Source organism: Lonchura striata, chromosome 3 (genome assembly GCF_046129695.1).
Source record: "Lonchura striata isolate bLonStr1 chromosome 3, bLonStr1.mat, whole genome shotgun sequence".
Taxonomy (NCBI): domain Eukaryota; kingdom Metazoa; phylum Chordata; class Aves; order Passeriformes; family Estrildidae; genus Lonchura; species Lonchura striata.
The window spans coordinates 11,639,831-11,663,264 of record NC_134605.1 but is presented as its reverse complement, the minus strand read 5'-3'; the positions used below and the strand labels follow the sequence as shown (position 1 = coordinate 11,663,264).

Sequence of the window (23,434 nt, the reverse complement as noted above, 5' to 3'; positions counted from 1 at the left end):
TTGGAGTCTTGCTGTTGCTATGAACTGTACTTTGAACAATTTAATATTTTGGACAGATACGAACTCCTACTAGGTATTCTTTCTTTGGGTCAAACACCCCTGAAAATGGGGAAGAAGCTATATTGAATGGAATCCTCAGTGTGTTTGGAAACTGAAGAACAAGAGAAAAAAATCCATGAACAACCTATTTTTGCCTTTTTATAAGTTTAAAAACTAACTGCAGTTGGGAAGGAGGAAGAAGTAGGTTGCATTTTTCTGTGTGAGCTTGAGAGGTAAAGTATTTCCTCTTTTATGCTGTACTGAATAAGACACATGCCTTCTTTGCAGGTCCAAAGAAAAGCAGATTTAATTGGGATATGACAAGAAAAAAAAAAAGCAGATAGAATAAAAAAACATTATCCTCCTCTGTTGAAACTCAAAATTGACAAATTATGGCAAATCTTGTTTTGTACAAAGTGTTGCACCTGGCTGATTCTCCTGTTTACAAAAAAGGCCACGCAGCCATGATTTAGCCTTTTTCCTAAGTTTGTACATGTATGTTAATGTCCTTTATTTGCTGTTCTTCATAATGCATACATTTTACTTCTATCTTAGAACTTTGGAATGTGCTGATTTGAGGACAGATGGTGCTTATGGGTCATGATGGTTGTGATGAGGAACAGCTTGTCTCTTGTTCATAGCTGAAAGTTACCTGGGAGAAGGACTTAACTCCCAGAATTATTGTGAGAGTAGTGGTAGGGACCACAGAGAGTTAGTATGCTCTGTGCTTTTGCATGATGTCTTAAGTAAAATGAGCAATGTGACTGTTCCTGCATGTTGGTTGTTGAGCAGGCCTGAATTCTTGCACTTCAGTTACTGCTTATTATTCTTACTTCCCAAGATAGTTTATATTGGAGTTTGCATTAATTATTCCACCCCATATGGACAGTGATAAGTGCGCTGGAAGAACTTCCATCTATAGACAGTGTGATTATTGGAAGATACCTGTGGCAACTTGCAGATACTTTGTGTCCTTCTAAAGATGTTAAGTCCATGATGGGCACAGTTAGTGCAGTCCCTGGGCCCCTGTTAGAAATGTCAGAGTGCAGTTTTGTTATGGAAGGTGTGGCTCATTTCAGGGAATATCATGGGCAGTGGGGGTGCTGAGACCATTTGCACCTTGGAGGAAGAGCTGGCTAGTAAGTGGGCATGGGCATTTCAGGCAAAGTGCTCTAGTTCATGACCTGGTGTCACAGGGCAGATCAGCTTTGTCACCCCTGTCTGCTGTAGGTGGCTTTGTGTTTCCTGTTGTGCCCTTAAAAGGAGCAGTCATGGGTATCAGGACTAGGCTGACCTGTCCTCCTTACACATGGAATTTTGCTTCCTTCTCCTCCACCAGGCCAGAGAAATGTGCCTCAAGAAAAGGGGTAAGCTCAGAAGTGCAGGTTCAGTTATTGTCCTGCACTTCTCAGCCTGTTGGATCTCCCGAAGGCTTGGCATGCCAGCCATGTGCTGAGCCATGTACTGAGCCACCTGCAGCAGTCTCAAAAGACTGTGCTTGCTAAATGTGTCCCAAGCTACCCCTTTGCCATCTGAGCACCACTTGAAGGTAAAGCACAAAGCGCTGGCTTTTCTCTAGGGCCCAGGCAAGGAGGAAGTGAGCCATTCTTTCATGGCTGGAGATGCCAGGCCCTTGCCTGTTCCAAGACCAGATTTCCCTAAAGAGGCAAAAGTCTGGTATTTGAGAGCTGAGAAGCAAAATTGTCTTTGATGTCATGGTAACCAAATGAAGAACAACTACTTTGTTACTTTTCAGCAGTGTAGCTCTCAAGGATCGCATCCTTGGCAAGCACCCTGCTGCTTGCGGGTTCAAGTGGTGAAGAGAGAAACACAAAAAGTGGTATTTGGAGAATCCTTGGCATTGTTAAAGAAAGGTTTTGGGTAGTGAGCTTAAAAGAAACGCAGGGAACTGACACAGCTGTGACCTTGAGCTGGGAGCTCATCTGAGGGTCTTGTAAACATCGAGAAAAGCCTTGCTGTGACCCAAAAGAGTAGGAGATGTGGAGACAAGCTTCTGGATCTTTTAAACAGGCATGTGAAAAACAAGCTGCAGCAAATGCTGTCCTTCTGCCTTTGGTGCAGCACAGCAGCCTCAAGGGCCGTCTCTTGGGCAGAGCGCTGTGTAAGAGCAGCACTGGCTCATTTTGCAGATTCTCAAGCTGCATTTTCTCCTCTGCCCCTTTATAAGCAGCATCTCTGGGGAGCCACTTCCAAGCCTGAGTGGGAGCTGCAGCAACAGCCTCTCAATCACACTGGAGTGACCATCAGAAAGCTGGAGTCTTGCATAGCTGTCAGCTGCAAAGCCCAGCACAGCTGCTGGTACAGGCTGTGGGGCTGTTTTAACTTTGGTAGTTTTTATTAAGCATATTTTTATTCTCTCTTTGAAATTAGTTCTGATTCTACTTATGCCTAACTTAGTATATTCAGAGTTGCTTCTTTTTGCATCATTATGAAAGCTGTTGTCTTTAAAATGTCAATTATTTTTGATTTTCAAAGCAATTTAGTAACAAGAGGTACATGCAAGCCTGATGCCCGAACAGAAGAAGCAGTCTTTGTGGTTTCCATAAGATATCTTCCTAAAATTCTCATTAAATGTGCATGAAAATTACATGAAGTACAAAGAAAATGCACCGCTGTAGTTCTGTGAGATATAAATTTAACATAAAGTAAGAGATTCAGTCTCAACTTCTAGGATCACATCCAAGGTGTGTCCCAGCTTTAGGAAAGGTGCATTCTCCAACTGGTGCTCACTGAGGGCCTTCTGAAGCACTCTCTAGTTCTGTCTGGTTCAGATGCAGGCAGAAATCCAACCTGGTTTTCTCCTGGTGCAGAGAGAGGAAGAAGCCAGGATGTTTGCCATACCAAGAGAGCTGGAAGCACTGCCACACCCATGAGGCAGATACCAATGTATCTGCATCAAAACAAGGCATCTCCTCGCTGCAACTGAAGCTCTGGCTATGCTACAGGTAGAAAGTTACTGAAATCATCAGACTGAATGGCAAGGGGAGATTGAATTTTGATGTGCAGATCTGCACTGGCATTCATGAAAGTTCTCAGTTCTTATCCTGAGGATCTGTGGTGACTGATGTCAAAGGTGGCAGCATTAGCAGTTAAATTAGCAGAGCTTTCTGGGTGAAAGAATGAAGAGGGGAAAATAAAGATCAAATATTTAATTAGAGGAAATCCAGGGAAAATAACATCGTGCTGGGAAAGCTTTGAGAGACCAGTATGAGTGGCATCACTGCTTGAGCATGTGGATTGCTTTGAGCAACCAAGGAAGGACCAGGGCTCCACCATTCCTTGTGTTTCACTGCATCCCAGGAAGAAAAGGGTGCAAGGAACCCCCCTCACAGATGCTGGGGTGCCCCCAGCCTGAAATGTACACATGGTGTGGTTTTGGGGTTTCCCTGTGTGAGGCCAGGAGCTGGATCCTTGTGGGTCCCTTCCAACTCAGGATATTCTATGATTTCCCATCAAATGGTGGTTGTGTTGCTGGGTAGGGATAGCGCTCTTGCCTTAAATGAGGTTAACATTAAATGCCCCTTCTCTTACTTGATTGGTGGAGTTCTCCTCTGTCTCCCTCTGCTCTTCTAGCTGCTGGCAGTGATGGCAAAGCAGAGGCAAGGGCTATTGCCATATTCCTTGTGTAGCTTGCAATACCAGAGCTTTCCAAAGGCAAGCAGTGGCCACAGGCTGCTGGGTCCTTGCAGGAGCATCCCAGTCAGCATCAGCCTTTTCTGCTTGAAATCTACACATGGTAAAAGGTGATGGTGGGATTGGAACTGGTGATGCCTATCCTAACTCTGGATAAATCCAGCTGTGCAGCTCACGGTGTAGTCTGGAAATAGGGAGGGCCTGACCACACCAGAGAAGCTTCTGGGACACCTGAGCAGCATGCTGAGCATTTGGACAGGCTGCTGAAGGCCTTCTGCAGGCAGAGGTAGCCTGACACTTTGTTCAGGGTATTTGTCTCATTTCTAAAGGCAAATGAAGCTTTTTTTTTGTTGTTGTTATCCTCCTTCCTGTACTTTTTGTTCCTCTGTTTTTTGATGAGAATGAGGGTTTTTAGTTATTTTTCTTCTTGCTGCCTAGATGCTGAGCTTGGATTTTTACTCTATTCAGAAGAGCAGGCTGTTTCATAGAGTGCTTAATTGCTGTAGTTTTGGGAATTGTTCTGGGAATTCAGAGTTTGCTTCCAGCCTGCTTCACAACAGAATGTAATGCCTTCCCATCATTGGGCTCTTCTATTAGACTTTTGAAATAGTGAAACCAAAGTACTGTAAAGAACGAAACTGATGAAAATGGAGAGCATGCTGGGAGCTGTGGAAGTGTTTGTAAATCCCTTTAAGGTAAGAAGTGACTGTAGAGCACACATATAAAAATCAGTGTGTATACACACTATTACCAACTGTGCCACCACAGGTCACATTTTAGAGAAAGATCTAAAATACATATACTGGGTTTTTTTGGCTCTTTGGACAGGATGGGTGCAGAAATGTGATTGTATAGCATTATTGGACAACTATTAACTTCTGTAGAGATGTATGAACTTAATTCATGGTTGAAATGTTATTCATAAGAGAAAATTTTAAAAGCGCGATTATTGAGGAGTGGTTATACAATGTAATAGCAAGCAGATAGAAGTGAAAATCTTTTATAGTAGTCTAGAGGATTAGGAAATGTTCTCTTCCTTTAAATGTCTTCCTTAGAATGCTTTTGAAATCTTGTCATGAATAAACTGTGTTAGCACAACTCTTTGTTTCAAAGGAAGTATTTCATTATTGCAGAAAAATTGCACACTCTCAAAATACTTTCAACAGCTCACTGGAATGTGGAACCAAAATTAGGTTTGGAGAAAATAGTTCATGTAAAATTGTCTTTTTTTATTCTTCTTCCTGTTAAAGCCTTTAGTTTTAAATTGTGGAATCTGGGCTGTTTTCTCTTAATTGTTTTGGTATTCCTGATTGGCAGGGTTTACGTGACAAAACAATTATCAGATCCATAAAAAAAAAAATGAAGATAACTTAAAAATTCCCAAACACTGAGCCCAGAAAAGCACACTTTTCTCCAGGCTTTTTCAACATATATTTATGGCATTTTCTTTTGGATTTTGTGGGCAATCAGTACTTAAATAAGTACTGACTTTTAGGAAGGAGTTTGGAAGGAGAGAATGTTGCTGAGTGAATGGAGAAGGCTTTGAGGAGTTGCTTTGACCTTTGAGGATAGCACAGTAAGGATGCCTTAAGGGGAAAAAATAGGGGGGCAGGAAATTGCTCTGCCTAGTTCAGGATCTTGGAGTTTCTCATCACAGGGGAAAAAATTTTGATTTTTCCTGATACATAAGCATTTAATCCACAGCATATTTGCCTACCACCCATTTTCCTTTGTGACACAGCTGTTAAATATTGCCTCAGAATGCTGACCTTCTTCTTCCTTTGCACCTTTTTGTGATGGAAATCTACTTGGGGAGGCCAGGTTATGCTTAAAAGGAGGTTGGCATTCAGCATCTCTGCGGATGAAGTTACCTTATTTATGAGGTACAGGTCTGTGGGTCTACGAGAAGATACATGTTGAATTTTTGGAGGAAGATCTAATAAATTCAGTTGGCAACTAGAAACTGCTGAAAATATTTGTTCACATGCCTGAGGTATATGGGATGTTTAAAATGTTGATCTTTGTCCCAAAAGACTTCCGGTTGAAACGTTGTTCCCCCCTCTGACATGCAAGCTTTGAATTTGCTCTGAGAAACTACAAAACATACTATGGACAAACATCTATGTATATTTCCATATTAACTACTTGAATAGTTAGCACCTGCCAATTTTCTTGCTGTGGTGTTAATTTCTAGATTAATGATACAGAGATAGTTATTTTTTCTAAGGCAGCTTTCGGAATCGTTTCTGTTGTGCACCTTATTATTAAAAGGATTTCATAAAGCCCACCAGAGAGCAAGAGAACCCTATTTATAATTCTATATTTTATGTTCTTCAGGCTTAAAAAGCCTCTAATTTGCTTTCTCTTCCTCAGTGATCTCTGAATTATTTTGTACCCAGAATACCTGTAAGGCTTTGATTGATTATTATTATGTGGTAAGAACTAAGTAATCAATTGCTGAGTTCCATTAAGCATAGAAAATACAAAAATTCATTGCTTTTTTCTTCTTTAAATTTCTGTTTTCAGTGTTATCTTGACTTTTATTTACTTGCAAGTTGTTTTTTTTTTCCCCACTAAGGACAAACAGAAAACTTCTCCTTTCATCTTCAGTCTCTGATTTATGATAAATTTAGTTTCCTTCGGCCTGGCATTTGCTTCAGCAGGCAGTCTTCCTTCAAGTACCACCCTGATTGATGTATAATCTTTGATATCTTCCATTAGCCTCCAGGATCACTAAGTTCAAGGCCCTCTTGGAACCTAAGGAGCCCTGCCGAGGAACTGAAGACCTTCAGAGTCCTTGGGGTGATTGACAAGGTAATTCTTCAGTGTCTCTTCAAGAATTCAGTCATAAATCGACTGCATGCTGACATTTTGTCTTTGAAGCTGTGGATCTTAAGGATATGAAACAAAAGGGGAAAATGACTCAAATGCATCTGCACTTTAAAATAACAAAAGTAGAAGAAAAAAAGGCTTTTATCTAAGCAATTCATGTAAGGTCATGCAAAATGTATTTGAGCTAAAGGAAAAGGTACATGTTTGGTAGCATTCAATAGGATGAGGCCTGTTTTTCAAAAATGAAATCATGGTTGCTGTTCTGGGGTAAGGACAAGTTGATGTGTTTTCAGTCGAACAGTCTGGTGGATACTGAAAATACAGAAGGGTAGAAATTCTTACTTCTGAACTCTTACTTGAAATTGGAGCTGGGGACACACACGACTGTTCTCCTTCCCTGAGAATTCAGAATTGAAATCCCTTGCCAAGACAGAGATTCAGCAATGAAGCCAAGCTTATTTTTGAGTCATGCAAATAATGTCTTCCAGAATCCCAGGATAATACCCGTCTGTAAACAGTAAAGGGCCATACGGATTTTTTTGCAAGCCTAATTAAGAGACCAGAAGAATTGTTGGGTTGTTTTGATAATGCTGATTAGTTACCACCTTACCAAATACTTTTAAGATGATGCATTATTCAGCAGTGTGACAGTGGCTAATGCAGACTGTAACGGCTCGTTTCCTTTTTGCTGTGCCAAATCCCTTGTGCCTTTTGATAGTTCCTTATGTAGTCCCTAGTTTGTGCATGAGCTACTGATGCGTGGTCAATTTATGCATTTGTAACATGCATCAAAAACCTGTGGCTCATCCCTTGAGGTCTGTATTTCTTGGTTTCTTTTTTTTTGTTTGGGCTGAACTTAGCTATTGGGACTGGTTTTTGTTTTTCTTTGCTTGTTTCATTGTAATTGTGTGCATAAGTTGATAACTTCTCCTTAGGGGGCTGTATACATTAGGTATTATGGTTGTTTTTATAGCACACAAGGTTTTTGTAAGCTCTGACTTCATATTCACTGTATCTTCTTTCCTCATTTGTAAGTACAGAATTTAACCTGTATTCCACTCTGTATACATAGAGACATGTTGGAAAGACCACCTATCTGTAGCACCTGTTAGTAGGTGCTAACTAAGTTAGTAGCCACTAAATGGATGTGGTGTGCATGGATTTTCTGAATTATTCTGACAGAGTGAGCCTGCAGAAATGTTGGAAATGGATCAAAAAAGATTTTCTCAATATCTCCATTCTTGTGTAGTGCTAATGAACAGCTACCGGAAAAGATGCTTAATCAGATTGAAGCTTTTGCAGTCCTTGGTGTTACCAGATCTCCTCAGCTCTCCCTGAGAAGTTTCAGTAAGCATTCCAGGTGTGAACTGAACATGTCCAGATCTTTCAAGCAGAGTTGGGGAGAATCAGGGTTCTAATGATGACAAAACCACAAGATTCTCAGAGTTGGAGATGTATGCAAGGAGTAACAAGCCTGTGCATATAACTGGAATGCTCCTGTGTGAATAGTATCATAGGGCTCAGAGTTTATGTTTGATTATTGTGTAGAAAATTCTTTTAGGTGTCTTTGTACTCAGAGTTCCTTCTTCCAGATTCTCACATCACAATTTTAGCCTTATTCTGAGTATGCTGCTTTTTAGCATATATTTATAGGAGTCTGTAAAATTGAGAGGCAAATGAGAACCTGCTCTAAGCCCAGAGAATATTTTATTTAGTTTTATAATGCATACACAAAATGCACGTGAATATGAAACAAAAGTGTGCAGATGTATCTGTGGGCTGGAGATGATGCCCCTGACTTTGGTTTAAAGCAGCATCTCCCTTCCTTCCTCACCACCACTGTCATTTCCCTCCTTCTCTGCTTCCATGTGCCCTAAAGCTCTCATCACGGAGAAATCCAATCAATGTGTAAGTATCCTTGCTGCAGCCAAGTAGATGACATAGCGTGCTTGTTCCTGAAAATGGATTTTGATTTTCAGGGCTGGCATTGAGGATGCTATGCTTTTGGGCACAAGGCTGTAACTGACTCAGCAGCACGCAGAGTTTTGCCTGAAAATAATCTTCCATTCAAACCCTAAAGGTAGCTGTTTTGGTTTCAGCAGAAAATACGTGTGTGGGTAGTAATGAGTCACTGGTGGTGTAACTGCTGGCTTGACTAACCCTGTGCAAGACTGGTTTAAGCACACTGACTTGAAAATGGTGTTGGTTGGTTTGCAGACTTGTTCTCCCACTGCTGAAGCCCAGAGTGGTGTGTGCCTGCTACAGTGCTGCCTCGAGAAAACCAGCTGTTAACCTTCCCTCATTCAAATGCTGAAAGGTTCAGTGCTTTCCCTTGGAGTAATGTCACTCTTTGTTCTTCGTTTGAAGCCTCTTCAAGTGTTTTGAATTGGCTTCATTTTCAGGGACAAAATGCTTGTTGCTACCTGAAACTCTGGGTTTTTCAAACTATTTTAGACCAGGAAGAATGATTAGATATTTAATTTTAGCCTAGTTTATTCCCAGTGTGCAATCTTTCTTTCCCTGTCTGCCCTTTCAACTTCCTTGTCACCTCAGTAATTTTTGTTGCGTTGACCTTTTTCTGCTATATCTGAGACAGAGATCTCAGCATTATTAAGCTCCTTAAATTATTGTGAAAATTCAGGGAATTATGCCCATATGTGCCTTGCCTCCCATCCTTCTGCTTTTGCTCTCATGCAAAGGCTGTAGTATAAATCTGACTGTTTTAGTAGACTAAAATGGACTTATATTTTGCTTGAGGAAGCCATTCTTTTTCTTTCTTTTTGAGTCCTGCTGCTGCTGTGTTTGCTCACTTCATGGTGTCAAAAGTTAAGGAGGTGGTGTTTGCAGGTTTCTTATATGTTTAATATGTAAAGAGCCTGCCTGTGAGTAGGTTTCTGAAAATGGAGGTGTAATCTAATTGTAAAGGTGGCTTTTGTCCTGCAAGTGTTGTGGAATGTGAGGTGCTGCTGTTTGGGCAGCAAGGCTCTTATTAATGTTACCAGAGGTACTGCATTGGAAACAAATACCTAAATATTGTAGCTGTTGTTATCATCAACTACAAATGATCAATTATTTTACCATCTCATGTACCTTAAAGTAGGAAATCTCTTTTTTTGGAATAGGGAAGAGTTTTGCTTTCAAACTTTGCCTAATTAAAAATCAAGGTTGCAGGTTCTGTGCTGAGTTTCTGCCCTAGGCAAATCTTTCCTTTGAAGCTACAACCGGCCCCTAAAGAAACGACTTTGTTATGGTGCTGCTGGATACCTTCACAATGCTGTTTCAAACCCAATTTCTTATTCTTTAGAACCCTCTGTTATTTAGATTCATTCAATTTAAAGATTCACCTTGAAAGCAGAGAGCATTAAGTAATAACTATGCCTCTGTAACCAATGGCTGTCTTTCATGTCTCTTCTATCCCCTCCCCAGTCCCCCATCAAGGCACACTGTCGGTGCTGGTACTGCCTGTGTTCAGTTCTTCCACAGCTGTCCATGCATTTCAGCTTGTTGTTCAATACACTGCTAAGCTTTATTATGAAACCTAATAAAATCACATACTCTCATCAGGGCCTTGTGGTAAAACTATTTTTGGAGTTTCTGAGACAGATAACATTTTTTAGAAAATGGAAGCAATTCTGTTAATTATGAATATAAGGTTTTTTTTTTTTTTTTGTGTCTCCCATACTGTCCTGAGAAATCCTAATTCTGGTGGCTGTACATTTTGATGAAGTGACTTTAAAAATACACAGGATAACCAAATTAATATTATTAATTATTTATAAAGTGTGATCACTACTTGTCTGCTTAATGAGTGAAAGTGCCAAAAGGCAGAAATAGGTAGAATATATGTCAACTTCACATGCATCATCTGCAGACACAGAGTTGAATTCAAACAGGTTATGGCTAGTTCTAATGAAATTTGATCAGAGGGCTAGGAAGAACAGTTCCTTCTTATGGCAGCATGTGTGGTGTTGTGCCTAAGTAACAGACAGCTCACTATGTCCAGTTAGTGTTTGTTAGGAATTTTAATATTCAGCCTTTTATTGTCAGGTGAGATTAAAGACTGTTGCAGCTGTGAAACTGAGTTGACTGTGGCAGATGTTTTCTCTCCCCTGGCTCTCAGGTGCACTCTGTTGAGCACCTTTAGATCATCTTACAGATTTGAATGAGTGGCTGTGTGTGTGCCTAAGAGGTGTGGGGGAAAGGGAACTGCAATGTACATACAAATAGGGCATAATGGAAAATAGCAGTGGCAAAAACGTTGGAAATCTGAAACTGAGTAATAATAGTAACTATCATATAAATAAACTTTTAAGAGCTGGTTTTATGTTTTGATAACCTTTTAGTTTCTTAAGTGGCTTGCCAAGTCATACAAAATCAAACCAACTACAAAGTTCTTGTCAAAACTGATTTCTTGGCTCACCACCTTCCTTTCCCTACTGCTGTGGGATTATTCCTAAGCCACTGTCAGGTTTCAAGCTCCAAGTAACAAAGCTTGCTCAACTTTAAAATGTAGTCTCTCTTCCAGCTAGAAAGAGTCCTGTCCCTTCTTCCCTGCCCTCAAACACCTGCCACTTGTTTTCCTGAAATCTTTCCATTTACACAAATCTGAATATTTCTCTGTGTTTATTGTTGTAACCCTTACTTTCTGTCTAACTTTTCTTGTTTGTCACACTAAGATTTCTTTTGACTTGAGTGAGATTTGGTGGAGTAATGGAAATTTTGCCCTTGTCTTTAGAAAAAAGAAATTACATTGTTGAACGTTCTTCTGCAGGCTGTACTATGCCTTCTAGCCTTCAGAAAGAAATAAATTATTGAGATATTTTCTTCTAAAGGAAGATTATATAAGTTTGTCTTCCTAATTGTTACTAAGTTGCTTAATACATAATTTTTTCCAGGCAACTACTCTGGGATGCCAGTGGCATTTCATATTGCAAAATGCTTTTGCTAGTAAAAACTGCCAGATATATTTTCTAGGTTAATATTTCACCATTTGTAATTTATTGGCCAGTTTTTAGTTTACTTTAAGAAAATGGACTTTCCTCTCTGTTACCAACTGACTCAAAGTATTTAAAAATTCTAATTTGAATATATGCTGCTTTCTTAGCATTTTCATTATTTAAAGCTGCACCATTTGTCCTATAAGTACACTATTATTCCAAGTCATAGAATATACAGTCTGTAAATTCCTTAGAATAATGGTTTGAAAGGAGGAATAATTGCAAACTGAAGATAATTCATATTGCACAGGTACAAGGATAAGGAATAATCACATTTTTCATACATATTAGCCAAATGTAATCTCTTTCTGTAACGACAGAGGGAGATGAGTGAGAGTCCTGGTGGTGTAATCTGAAAAGTGACAAGAATAAATTTGTGTTAAGTAGATCTTTTAATCCTGGTAGCCCTGTGACAGCCGGCACAGCTGAGAAGAGCAGGAGGAATTGCACCCCTGCTCCTGCCCATCAACACAGCCATGTCCTGAGTGCAGCACCCAGCTCAGCTCCAGCCCTGGCTGAGGCTTTCTTGCAGTCCCAAATACTCGTGCCAGGGATCAGGTGGATGATGAGTCTCATTCCATGTCATCTGTCACTACAGCATTTTCCAGCTGGTGGGGTAAACACAAAAAGAAAACCTAGATGATCATCTGATACCTATTCAAGTTTGTAGGACTTTTGCTAGAGTATCTATCCTATGGTAAGTGTACATTTGTTTAGCAGATAAGGACCAGAGTTAATCGGTGGCCCACTGGTGACAATATTTATGTGATGTGTTTTCAGTGTAAAGCAGCAATTTAATAACAAAATGGAGCTGGTTTTAAAGTAATCCCGTGGCTGTGGTTTGTCTTGGAAACCTTTCTGCTGTCTGGTACTGCTGTAAGAGATCTTACTCAATTTTCTTTGATCAGGCACAAGCTATTTTTCACTTGTGTTAGTGAAGTTAAAGTCACATTTTTGTAAGCAAATGTGTTGACGTGTTTGTTTTGATTAGCGTTAAAAGCTGCAATAATAAACTGTAAATAAAAAGAATAGGTATGTTCTGTGCTATGTCCTGAAAGAACAGAAACTAAGAAAAAAATCAGTATTGAGGTGCTGGGCAGGGGAGAACGGAGGAGGTAAAAAAATCCCCAGAAAAGGGAGGGGAGCTGGGGAAGCAAATGTGTGCAGTGTGATAGATTGGTGTTAGTGCTAAAGCCACCCGTGGGAGAGCAGCCCTGCCTTGTCCCAGCGCTGTCCCCGTGACCTTGGCTGGGTGCTCGCTGGGTGGCTGCAGCTTCACCGTGCTCTTTTTTCCTGGTGACTTGCCTGTTGCCTGCCCCTGGCTCTGTGCTCCCCCTTATGCTGACTTCTGCAGTATTCCTTCAGTCTCTCATCTCAGGGCTTTGATGCATATGTTCTGAAGGTGGCCACCGTGACTTTGGGTGGCAGCAGATGGTAAACCTTCAGGCTGCCACCGGCTATACTGGTGTTAAGTTGGAAACTTAACGTTTGATGAAGAATCAGTAGTGCATATGAAAGAGCTTTTACTGCAGAAATATCTTTTAATTAAAAAAAATTAGCATACCGAAACATTTGCTAATTTCTGTGCATTTAAAGGATCTTAAAATTAACTGTTTTCTTAAAGCTAGACTATGGTTATTTACCAAGCAGGTTTTATTTTATTTTTCTTCAATTAATTGGACCTACTATATTGAATTGAATTGAATTTATTTTCCTCTAAGCTGTTGGGTACATTGTAAATCAAATCTAAGAAGCTAATTTTTTTAAGTAGCTGCTGTCAGCATCAGAATTAACTCTTGACTTAGGAAAGGAAAAAAAATTCACAAGTAGGGAATCCTATTTGGCATCATGGAGGGGTATTGCTGTCTGCACTTTACTGAGATGCTGTCATGCAGTGCTGCTGTGTTCACTTGTTTTTTGGGATGTTCCTGGGAGCTCCGGTGCTTGTACAAAATTAGGATGTCTGTGCTGCTGAAGACACTTATGTACATTAGATATTTATTTGTAGTGATTGCTATTTGTGTGTCAGTGTTTTTGGCCGTGTTGAAGTTGTCATCAGTGGAAAAAAAAAAAAAATGGGAAAGAATGAGTAAGCAACAGAGCTGCAAGAGCCAGCATGTGGACCTTGACTCTGTTCATCCATTAGTATTACAAATAGGATTTTGCCTTGTCTCCTTTTGTGTCACAGTCTAGTTGCTCAGTGCCCAGGAGTGCCCTGCTGTGCCTTCTTCTCCCTCCTCTCTGAGACAGGATGCTGAATGTTACAGCTGACAGTTCATTGTCAGAAGTAAAACATTACAACTTACATGGTGAAAGAGGTTCTGTCAGCTCTGTGAGCTAGAAGCTGCCTGGGCAAATGCAAGCATCTCTGTGTGATCTGCTCTGGAGAACAGCAGAGTTCTGTCCCAGGGAATGCTCTGTGGAATCCTGTTTTGTCTCATTGTGCCTTTAGGATGAGGACTCCTCACTTTGCATTTGAAAAAGGAATCTTAGAATTACAAAAACACTTTTTCCAAGGGTGAGAAGTGTGAAGGAATGCAAACAGGAGACTTGGTGCACTGCTGTCTATAAACTGGCTGTAAAGCATGAGGTGAGGAGAGTAAGTTGGCACCTGGGTCAGTTGTACCCTTCTTCAGCAGCGTTGTAATGCATCCAAGAGCTGCTGACCTTTCTCTGCTCTGGATGAGTGATAAAAAGTCAAACAAATATACTTGTGACTCTCTCTTTCCTGGACTTACCCCTTCCTGAAATAGCTTTCTGTGACTTACTCATTCATGTTGTCCTTTAATTGTTTGGGAGGATCTGGTTAAACCGCATCTTTGTAATAATGCATGCAGGCTGCTTTCCTTTGAAACAAGTTTTTGATTTGGTGGGCCCATGTAAAGTCTGCAGTCTGCCAGGGCCAAATGGACCATCACTACATGAATTTCTGAAGTTACTTCCAAGGCTCTTCCTGGGCTTCTTGGAGTCCCTTTTGAAGTAAACAGTCTTGCCAAAGGTTGGTACTGAATAGACAAAGAAATAATTGAAAAATGAAGTGGAGCTGTAAATGAGGTGTTAGTCACTTGGGGAAGGTGGGATGCTTCATGGGAAGCAAAAAGAAAGGAGCTGGTTAGTTGGACTGGGTAGTCCATGTAGGTAGTTAACCTCAAAGGCACAGGCATCTTAGCTGTTGTTATTGTAGGTATAAAACTGTAGCTGCTGCTTTCGTGTTGATGCTGCAATATAGCAGCAGATGAAGTTACCCTACAGGGACTTGCTGCTGCTTTATTGGCCTTGGTGGTGGTGGTTCTGTACTTCAACTTATGGGGAGAGGGCTCAGTAATCTCTTCTGTTGCACCATATGCTAATACAATGCTGATAAGCAAGTGTGAAAAATGAAAGGGAGGAATACATTAATTGTATTTGTGCAATAAGGTATGCTATCAAAGGTAATTATTTCATGACAGTTTTAGTTATAGCAGTTGTTTTATCATGGAATAAAAGATGGCTTTAGGAGCCTTTTATTGGAAAGACAATTGTATCAAATTAGTACCAAATTAGATTTTTGTCTTTATAAAGGTGAGCAAACCCATGAGCAGTTTTTAAATTGGTGTCTTCCACTCTACAAATGAACAAATCCTGTTTGAGGGTTAAAGAAGCTATTATTCTGTCCTTTATGCTGACAGCTTCATTACTGATTGGCCTACTGTTGGTATTAAAAAAATGTTTGGCTCCTTATGATCTTTGTGCATGCAACTATAATATTAATACAGACCACGGAACTGTTCATTAAGAAATGACTTTAAATGAGGTTGACGCTTGTAAATCTGGAGAGATACAGATGTTAAATGCTGCCATTCCTTTTCATACACGGCCGTATGGCTAATAATTTCCAAGTGGCTAAAGCTCTTGTTAGCAAGAGTGCTGGTGTGTTAAGAATGGCCCTATAAATAACTTTAAGAACTGAAGTTGAAGGTGCTTCTTTTAAAGACTATTGTTAACTAAACATTATTGCCAAACAGATGGAAAGCATTCACCAGCCTGATGTTTTTAGGTCTAATTATATTATCGCCAGTCCTGTATGGCTCAGTTGAAGAGGTGTATCCAGAGGCCAATTTATAATCATTTAGCCAACACCTGTTTGGGAGATATTGACAGTCAAAGGGCACATTTAAAAAAAAAAATCACATATGTTCTCATATTTATTGCCTCAATGTGAACAGTGTCTAGTTGCAAACAAACTTGGGAGAAGAGGAAGGAGAATGATTGTAAACACATAGATGTTTCCAAACAATTTTTATTTTCTTTTGGCACCTTTTGTAAAGTGGCTTTTATTTTTCTCTTGTTCTGTTGATTTTCTTTCATTGGTTGGTGTGGTTTTTCTTTAATTTTAATTTTACACCTTTTAGTTAAGCAAGGATAAGAAAACCAGTTTTACAGTTTTTATTTATTAAGTTGGTTTCCACTGTTTCTGGAAGCCCTGTATAAGAGGCCTAAAAAGTTGTGTGGCAACCTCAAAAAGACTGGGAATATTTGCCTTTCCTTAACATGTCCTTGAAATGGAAACTGTGTGTCATTCCTTTGTCAAAAAAAACTCAGTAGCACCAACTTTGGTTGATAGTTCTTTCCCCTCCAAAGATACAGAAAAGCTTTTAAAATTGCCTGCAACCCTAGTAAAATATGAGGTTTATGAAATGTGGAAGTGTCTGTGACTTATTTTGAAATATTGTGAGAGAGAAGTGATTGGAAAATACTTCAGTTCTCCTTATGTTTGAGATGCAGTGGGGAGAGAAGTAAGTTTTGAATGCTGCCATCCAGAGACAGCAGAGCATGGCTGCATTGCTGCCCCTCGCAGCAGGGAGCTGGGGAAGGCTGGGTGGGGTTCTCCTGCTGCCACCCCATGAAGTCGTGTTGCTCCTGATACCTCATTCCTCTGCAAGAAGCCTTTGTGGGTGCAAGCTGATGTGATCTTCACTTCTCCTTGTCTGTTCACTTGGAGTTGCTGCATCTTGTCTGTTCAGCCCAGTGTTAGGTAACCCCAGTGCCAGCAAGGGAGAGAAGGCCTTTAGGAGTTTGATTTTGCAGCCTAAATATTTTGCTATAACTATATGTGAATATTTATACTGGAAGCTTACAGTGTCTGCTGTAAACAAACAATGAGGGCACATTCTTGTTCCTAGAGGAGGATTGAGCTTGTGCTGCTTGTGTGGCTGCTTGTGTGTCTTGTGTGGCTTTTCAAGCACATCTGTGTTCTTAGGGATTGAAAACACTTAATTCCTGAGCAGGGTGACTTGAAGGCGGAGGGTTCCAGCTTTTTAAAGATGCAGTTTCCTAAATTTGTACACACACACACACATACACACACATCTTTTTGTTTGTTTTGTTTTCAACACATAACCAATAGAGCTTGCTAAGAGGGTAGGTGCTATTTAGTGCTTCTCTCATTGCTGTGTTTAAAGTGCTTTCAGTAGAGGTGATGCCTTGCTAGCAGAGATGCTCTTTGCCAGCTGTAGGTGTTCTTCTCTCTGCAGCAAACCCATCCACACTCTTCTCTCTAAATAAATCCTCTTCTTTTGTTGTTGTTGTTACCCTAACTTTAGAGATCTATATCCTCAGTCCGTTTTTTGCTAAAAAAATAAAGATTAGTTATCAAGTCTGTATGCTGCAGGGGTTTAATTTTTAAATTGATTATATCACTTTCTTTGTAAGAGTATTCAACATTAGATTTAAGAACTATGTTTTGTTTGCTTACTCATGTGAATCCTAAATAAATTCTGATTACTTTTTCTTAGGTTTTGCTTGTAATGGACACTAGAACACAGCAGACTTTTATATTGAAGGTGAGTAAAATCTTTTATTATATGGCCTCCAAAATTATGCCACTACACAAAGATCAATTTCATTGTAATTTATAGAGGTATTCCTGCAACATACTGTTATTATGGTAATACATATTAAGTGCCCTGGAATTCTTTTTGTCAGTGCATAGTTGCATTCCTTTCCTTTCTCTCTAACATCCCTAGTGCTCAGATGGGCTGGTTTAGTCATCTGAGATGCTTCTGGTTATTAAGACCAAAACCTTTGCAGACTTTGGTAAAGAATCACACATTTAATGTGCTGCTTAAAACATCTATAAAGCCCTGGTGGCTCAGGACTTCTGGCAAAGGTGAAAATTCTCCTTAATCCAAGCATATCCACTGCACTTTGTGTTTGGTCTTCTTTAGCTGAGGAATATCCTGCTGGCCTAAATGGTTCTGGATGAAATGTACAATTGGCCTTCCTCAAATTTGTTTCCTTATGTTTTACATCAATAGTCTGAGATAACTGAGTTTAATGTTACTAACTCATCGACATGTCTGTACACTTATTTGGTCAGAATAAAATTTTTTGCATTACTCTTTTATGTTTCAGAAGGTGTTCAGATCAAGACCCCAGTGTGCTCAGAACATCTGTGATGCTGAGAATTGGTTTAGTTATGAGCATTGTTTTTGTGGCCATTTACTTCAGGCTCCCCTTGACATGAATTCCACTGCTAATGGCAGGAAGGATGAAAAAAAAAGCTGTGTCCCGAACATGAAGCTTTAATTACTTGTTAACATTTTGTGACTTTGCTTCAGATCTGGTTTACAACCCTCCTTAACTTTGTGCATTGGCCTTTGAAATTGTATGTGCAGGATACAGCAAACCTGTTTGTTTCTCATAAAGCTTCATTTGCGAATATTGTATATTAGAACCTCACATTATCTACTGGCAGATAGGGTAACATTGAATTTCCCATGTAAATGCCTATGTTTATCAATATTGTAATAGGTCACACTATTGACATAATTTTTTTTCTCTTTCTCTCTCCCCTCCCTTCCACCCTCCCACATCAATTTTTTCACTTCTGGCAACTTCATCCCTGTGCTACCTCCCAAAAATCATTTCCTCTCAAGGAGACTAATCCTTTCCTTTTTATTGAGGTGGTTGCTGTATTTAGTAAAGTAAAATGGAAATGTGAGGATTACCTGTGAGGCTAAGGCATTCTTTTGTCTTTAAGACTTGAATTGAATTTTTTTAATAGTGTCTTTTGGTCACGCGCAAAAACAAAATTTTAAAAAAAGGTCACAGGGAAATAACTGAGTGTCATCCTGATGACTTAGTTTGAGAGAGATTCTAATAAAAACATTGACCCATGTAATTGATTTTAATGGCAGCTTTGTGCCATCTTCTGTTCTCTGGAAACGCGCCAGATGCCATCAGCACAGCCTCAGGGGACCGAGGGGCATAGAGCAGCAGATGAGTGGTTTCTCTGAAGCCCAGAGTAACTCGGATAGATTAGTTTGGTTGATAAACACAGAGCACAGCAGGCTCCAAAGGCAACTGAGGGTACAACTGACCTTTTTGTTCTCTGTCAGGGTCTAAGGAAAAGTAGTGAGTGCAGCAGGAGCAGAACGACCATCATCCCCCGCTGCGTGCCCAACATGGTGTGTCTGCACAAGTACATCATCTCCGAGGAGTCTGTCTTCCTCGTGCTGCAGCACGCAGAAGGTTTGTCTCTCCTTTAAGCATATTGTTGAAAAGAGTCAAAGGTTTTTGGTTTTAATCAATGGTGCACTTCACTGTCAAAGTAATCTCTCATACATCCAGTTAAAATATTTTAGTGTGCCAGAGATGTCATGTAAGACACCCCACTCAGTTCCTCTGTCCCTCCCCCTTTTCCCCCCCTCATTCTGTGGTGGATCTGATTCCTGCTTCAAATGGCCTCAAATCCTGATGGGTTACTTGAATTGTAGCAGTATTGAAAGCTTCCTACTGTTTATTTTCTACAGGAGAGGGAGTGCTTTGACTGCAACAACTATGCATTATTTACAGTTATCTCTCAGAGTAAAGTCTTTTGCTACTTTCATAAACTTTGAGTAGTAAATCTTTTTAGCATCTTCTAGTTAAAATTGCAAGTATTTGCACAAGAATTTAATAGCTCTGCTAAAAACCATGAACATTTTCCTGATGGTTAATATTGCTCTGATCTGGATTTTTAAGAAAATAGCTAGTGGCATCACACAGGAGTTCAAAGCAGAACCACAGAGTTGTGCCTTCAAACTATTTATAAAATTCCTGTTAAATGTACAGGGAACAGGTGGCACAAAATAATTACATTTTGATTTTTTTGTCTAACACCTGGATTTAAATATTCCCTAAATGTAATTACCCATATTTGTTTAGAATGAGTGCAGAATATAAATTTTGGGGTTGCTAATAGTTATTTTTTTTTAGGAAATGTTAGTAACTCAGAATGGATGATGTGAGGAACTAAGCTGACTGATAGAGAAGATAATTTTATTACATTGAATATTATTTCTTTTTTTCCCTAATAACTTAGATTTTGGCTTTTTCACGAACAGTTTGTCATATGAGGCCAGTTAAAGTTAGCTTTGCAACAAGAATGAATGTTTCTGCAATGTGTGACTTGGTTTTACCATGAGCACTGATGCAGGAAGAAAAGGCTCACACTGCAGTAGTGCCTGATGGTGATCTTGGGAATTTACAGTGCTGCTCTGTACAGTGCAGCACTTTTTTTGAGGGGTGTATATAATAATACACAAGATAATTGGGAAATTCTCACGTAAGCTGCAATCTCCACATAAGCTGTTATATTTTGTTCAGAGAAAAAGTATTTTTAAAAACCCACAACCAAAGGAGCTGCAAACCAAACAAAAAATCCCACCGACAACCCTTGTCAGATACCAGCTGCCCTTAAAACTAGCATAATTACATAATTTTAAAAAGTCTTCCTAATATTTATGCAGTTTCTGAAGTCCTACAGTTTTGTTCTTCTCTTTAGGAAGAATGTTCTTCCTTGAGACAGATGGAAAAGTGAGTAGAGTAGTAGTAGAATTTCATGGGAGAAGTGGTCAGATGTAAGAACAAAAATTTTAAGAAAGCCCAGTGTGAGCAGCTGACAAAGACAGTCTTCTGGAAGTGTTAATTTTATTGTGCAACTGTAAGAAAAGCAGAGACGTTGCATGAACAGAGCACTTTCATTTTCATGATGCTACTGTTCAGAATACTCAAAGGGGGAGGAAGAGCGATATAATATTTCTGTTGTAAAGAGGGGTAGCTGGGGTACACAGTGATGAGTAAATTGCTTGAGAATGTATTCAATAAGTGTATTGCAGATGTAGGGCCTGATTCCAAATCCCAAACTGGGGCAATGGCCACTGCTCCTCACCCTGCTATGACATTGATGCTGGAAAGTGATTCAGGAGAAAGGCTTCTAAATCTGTGTGAATAAAGGATGGATAAAAATAGGGCTAAAGTTATGCTGCACTATATGCAGAGTAGTCTTGCTCACTCCACTGATGATGGTCTTGATCAGATCAGTCTTACATTAGTAGTACTCATTCTTTAAATTACAAGGATAATAATACCAGGAACCCCTATAGACAAACCTATCTTAAAATTTTGTCCATCTCAGACCAGATATGAATAGAGAATGTGCTTGTAGTTGATGTTGGGAAAGGATAAAAATTTCTAAGATGATGCTTTTTAAGTAATAGTCTCTTGAAATTTTATTTCATGACTTATGAATTCTCTAAATATTAATATTCCAATAAGAAAGAAGATTGTGCTAGTCAAATTTATAAGTGGTAATGATTTATGATGTTAGGTATATTAACTACTCCATTGTGAGTTTGAAGGGTAAAATACTAATTTAAATGGGCAGTGGCTCATATTGTAGCAAATTCAGAGGTTTTAATGGACAATATATGAATGGACAATATATGTTTGCTGAGCTGCTCACTGTTTCCTGTTCATAGCAGATTTAAATTGTATTATTAAGAGCAGCACTATTGGGTTTTGTATGAAATTCTGCAAGCTAGACCACAGGATCAAGAGGAAGACTTGGATGGTTGGTTGTTTTGGTAAATCATGATGGTGTTGCATGCCTAGAATCGGTGAATGAGGTCTTGGGTTCTCTTAGGGATTTTTCTCCTGGCCACAGTGAGGGGCTTCAAGGATGCATCAGAATCACAAAAGTCCATAAAGTTATCTTGTAGCTTTTTTGAAAGCACTTGCCAAGTTCTAGTGTGGGAGAGAGCCAATCTGATGTTAATAAGGCCTCACTTCTTCCTGGCACTACTAACAACAGAAATTTTAGAAACAGATGCTTCAAAAACAGGCTGGGGGGCTTCCATGGGACATCAAAGTTTAAGTGGCTGTTAGAAGCTGTCAAATCTCTTTAAGCATAAACAAGCTGGAGTTCCTATCAATCTGGAGAGCACTCAAGAAACTTCCTGCTGAAGAGGCTTGCTGCACACAGCAAATGATAGACAACACTACGGTAGCTCTGGCTTGCAAAGCTGGGGATTTGTTGTTAGGAGAGGAGATAATGCTAGCTGTAAATATTTGACAGCAATCAAAAAATGTAGGGAAGGTGATATGCTCCTTGGCAAGTGACTTTTTCAGGAGGCTGCTTTGGAATAGTTGCTTTTGCTCCAAGTGCACTGGAGCTTTGCCTAAACTAGCAAGCCTTGCAGCAGAGATTCAGCAGCAGCACTGGAAATACAAGAGTGCAGATACAGGACTCTGGTGCTTGTAACTACTGTCATGTTAGAGATTAGGCAGGAGGTCAGCTTCCTGTTCCTGGGGAGCTGCAGCTCCATTGTGCCTCTGTTGGGATGGTGTGGAAGGTTGTTGTTGTCTCATGGCGGTCCCTGTGTGTCTGCTTTGCTTTTGGCCTAGGAACAGTACAAGCTTCACTTTTGTAGCTTTTGTTGTGTTAGCATGGTGAAGTTTACCAGCAGGCATGTCTCTGTTCAAAAGGAGGACAGTGATTCTTTGAAAACCATGAAATTATTCCTTTTCCAGCAAGGAAGCCTATTAATTATAATGAGGTGCATGGTTTAGGATTGGAAGTCCTGGCCGTACAGAAATCCTTATGCAGTGATGTGGAGATTTGGGCCCAGTTTTGGAGAATAATTCAAGCATATGTCTTTCAGTACTCTGTTTTTCTTCTCTATCACAGTACAGTTATTTGGAAGCCTGGGTTGTTCACTTTGACTTTGGGATTTCCTAAATACAGTGACTGCTGCATTCTTAGCTGCATTCCACTTCTGTGACAATTGCAGTACTTCATCCTTGGGAATAATCTCATGGACCAAGCTAGCAAAAGCTATTGATTTATTTTGATTTATATATTGATTTTATTTATTAGTCAGCCAGTCTTTCAGGATGTGAAACTGAAATGGGAAGTGTCTGAGCACTGGATGAAGAAGAATCCAGCTGGTCATGAATTTTCCTTGTAAGCTGGAAGAAAAACATGTTTAGGAAACAAATTTGCTGATCTGTTATATTTCATTTTATTCTGTCATATAGACTGTATAGTCTCTGTATTTTCTTTTTGGTGGTCCCACATCAAGTGCTATTAATAAAAAAGCTGCAGAAATGTTTGAAAGAATACAAAAGATTCCTAGTCAGCTTCATCACTTGGTCACTTTATGCTGAATTTCCTGTTGATTATTTTGGACACTAACTTTTTAGATTCTGCCTTTAGAAGCAGAGGTATAAGCTCCAGAATGCTGGAAATGTGGTTAAGTATGGCACTGCTAATAAGAAATTTTTCATTGAATAACTGCAGAAGAATGTGGAATTTTATGATTTTCATGTGGTTATAAAACCAGAAATACTGAAGTAGGCTGGCTGTAGGATCAGTTCATGGTAGAAGAAAACAAACTTAATAATTAGTTAAGTTAATAATATAGTTCTGAAATTGCATTAAACACTAATAAACTTTAGCTTAACACTGTAGCTTTTATAGTTATTTAGTCTGTTGAACTATTTGACAGTGACTGAAGCTTACTTGTTTGGATTGATTTCTGTAATTTTAGTTTTTATAGATTCCTGATACTATATTAGCATGGTTTGCTAATGGGTTTTCTTGATCTTAC

The 23,434-nt window shown here is 39.6% G+C and overlaps 1 protein-coding gene across 1 annotated transcript in view; it reads left to right on the top strand.

Annotated features, from left to right (window-relative positions):
* RPS6KC1 (ribosomal protein S6 kinase C1) overlaps window positions 1-23,434 on the top strand; it is an 85,346-nt gene that overhangs the window by 38,672 nt on the left and 23,240 nt on the right. The window contains exons 9-11 of the mRNA XM_021547610.2: window positions 6,415-6,507; window positions 17,297-17,344; window positions 18,902-19,034. Of these exons, the coding sequence (XP_021403285.2) occupies window positions 6,415-6,507; window positions 17,297-17,344; window positions 18,902-19,034 (274 nt within the window). The remainder of the gene's footprint in view (window positions 1-6,414; window positions 6,508-17,296; window positions 17,345-18,901; window positions 19,035-23,434) is intronic.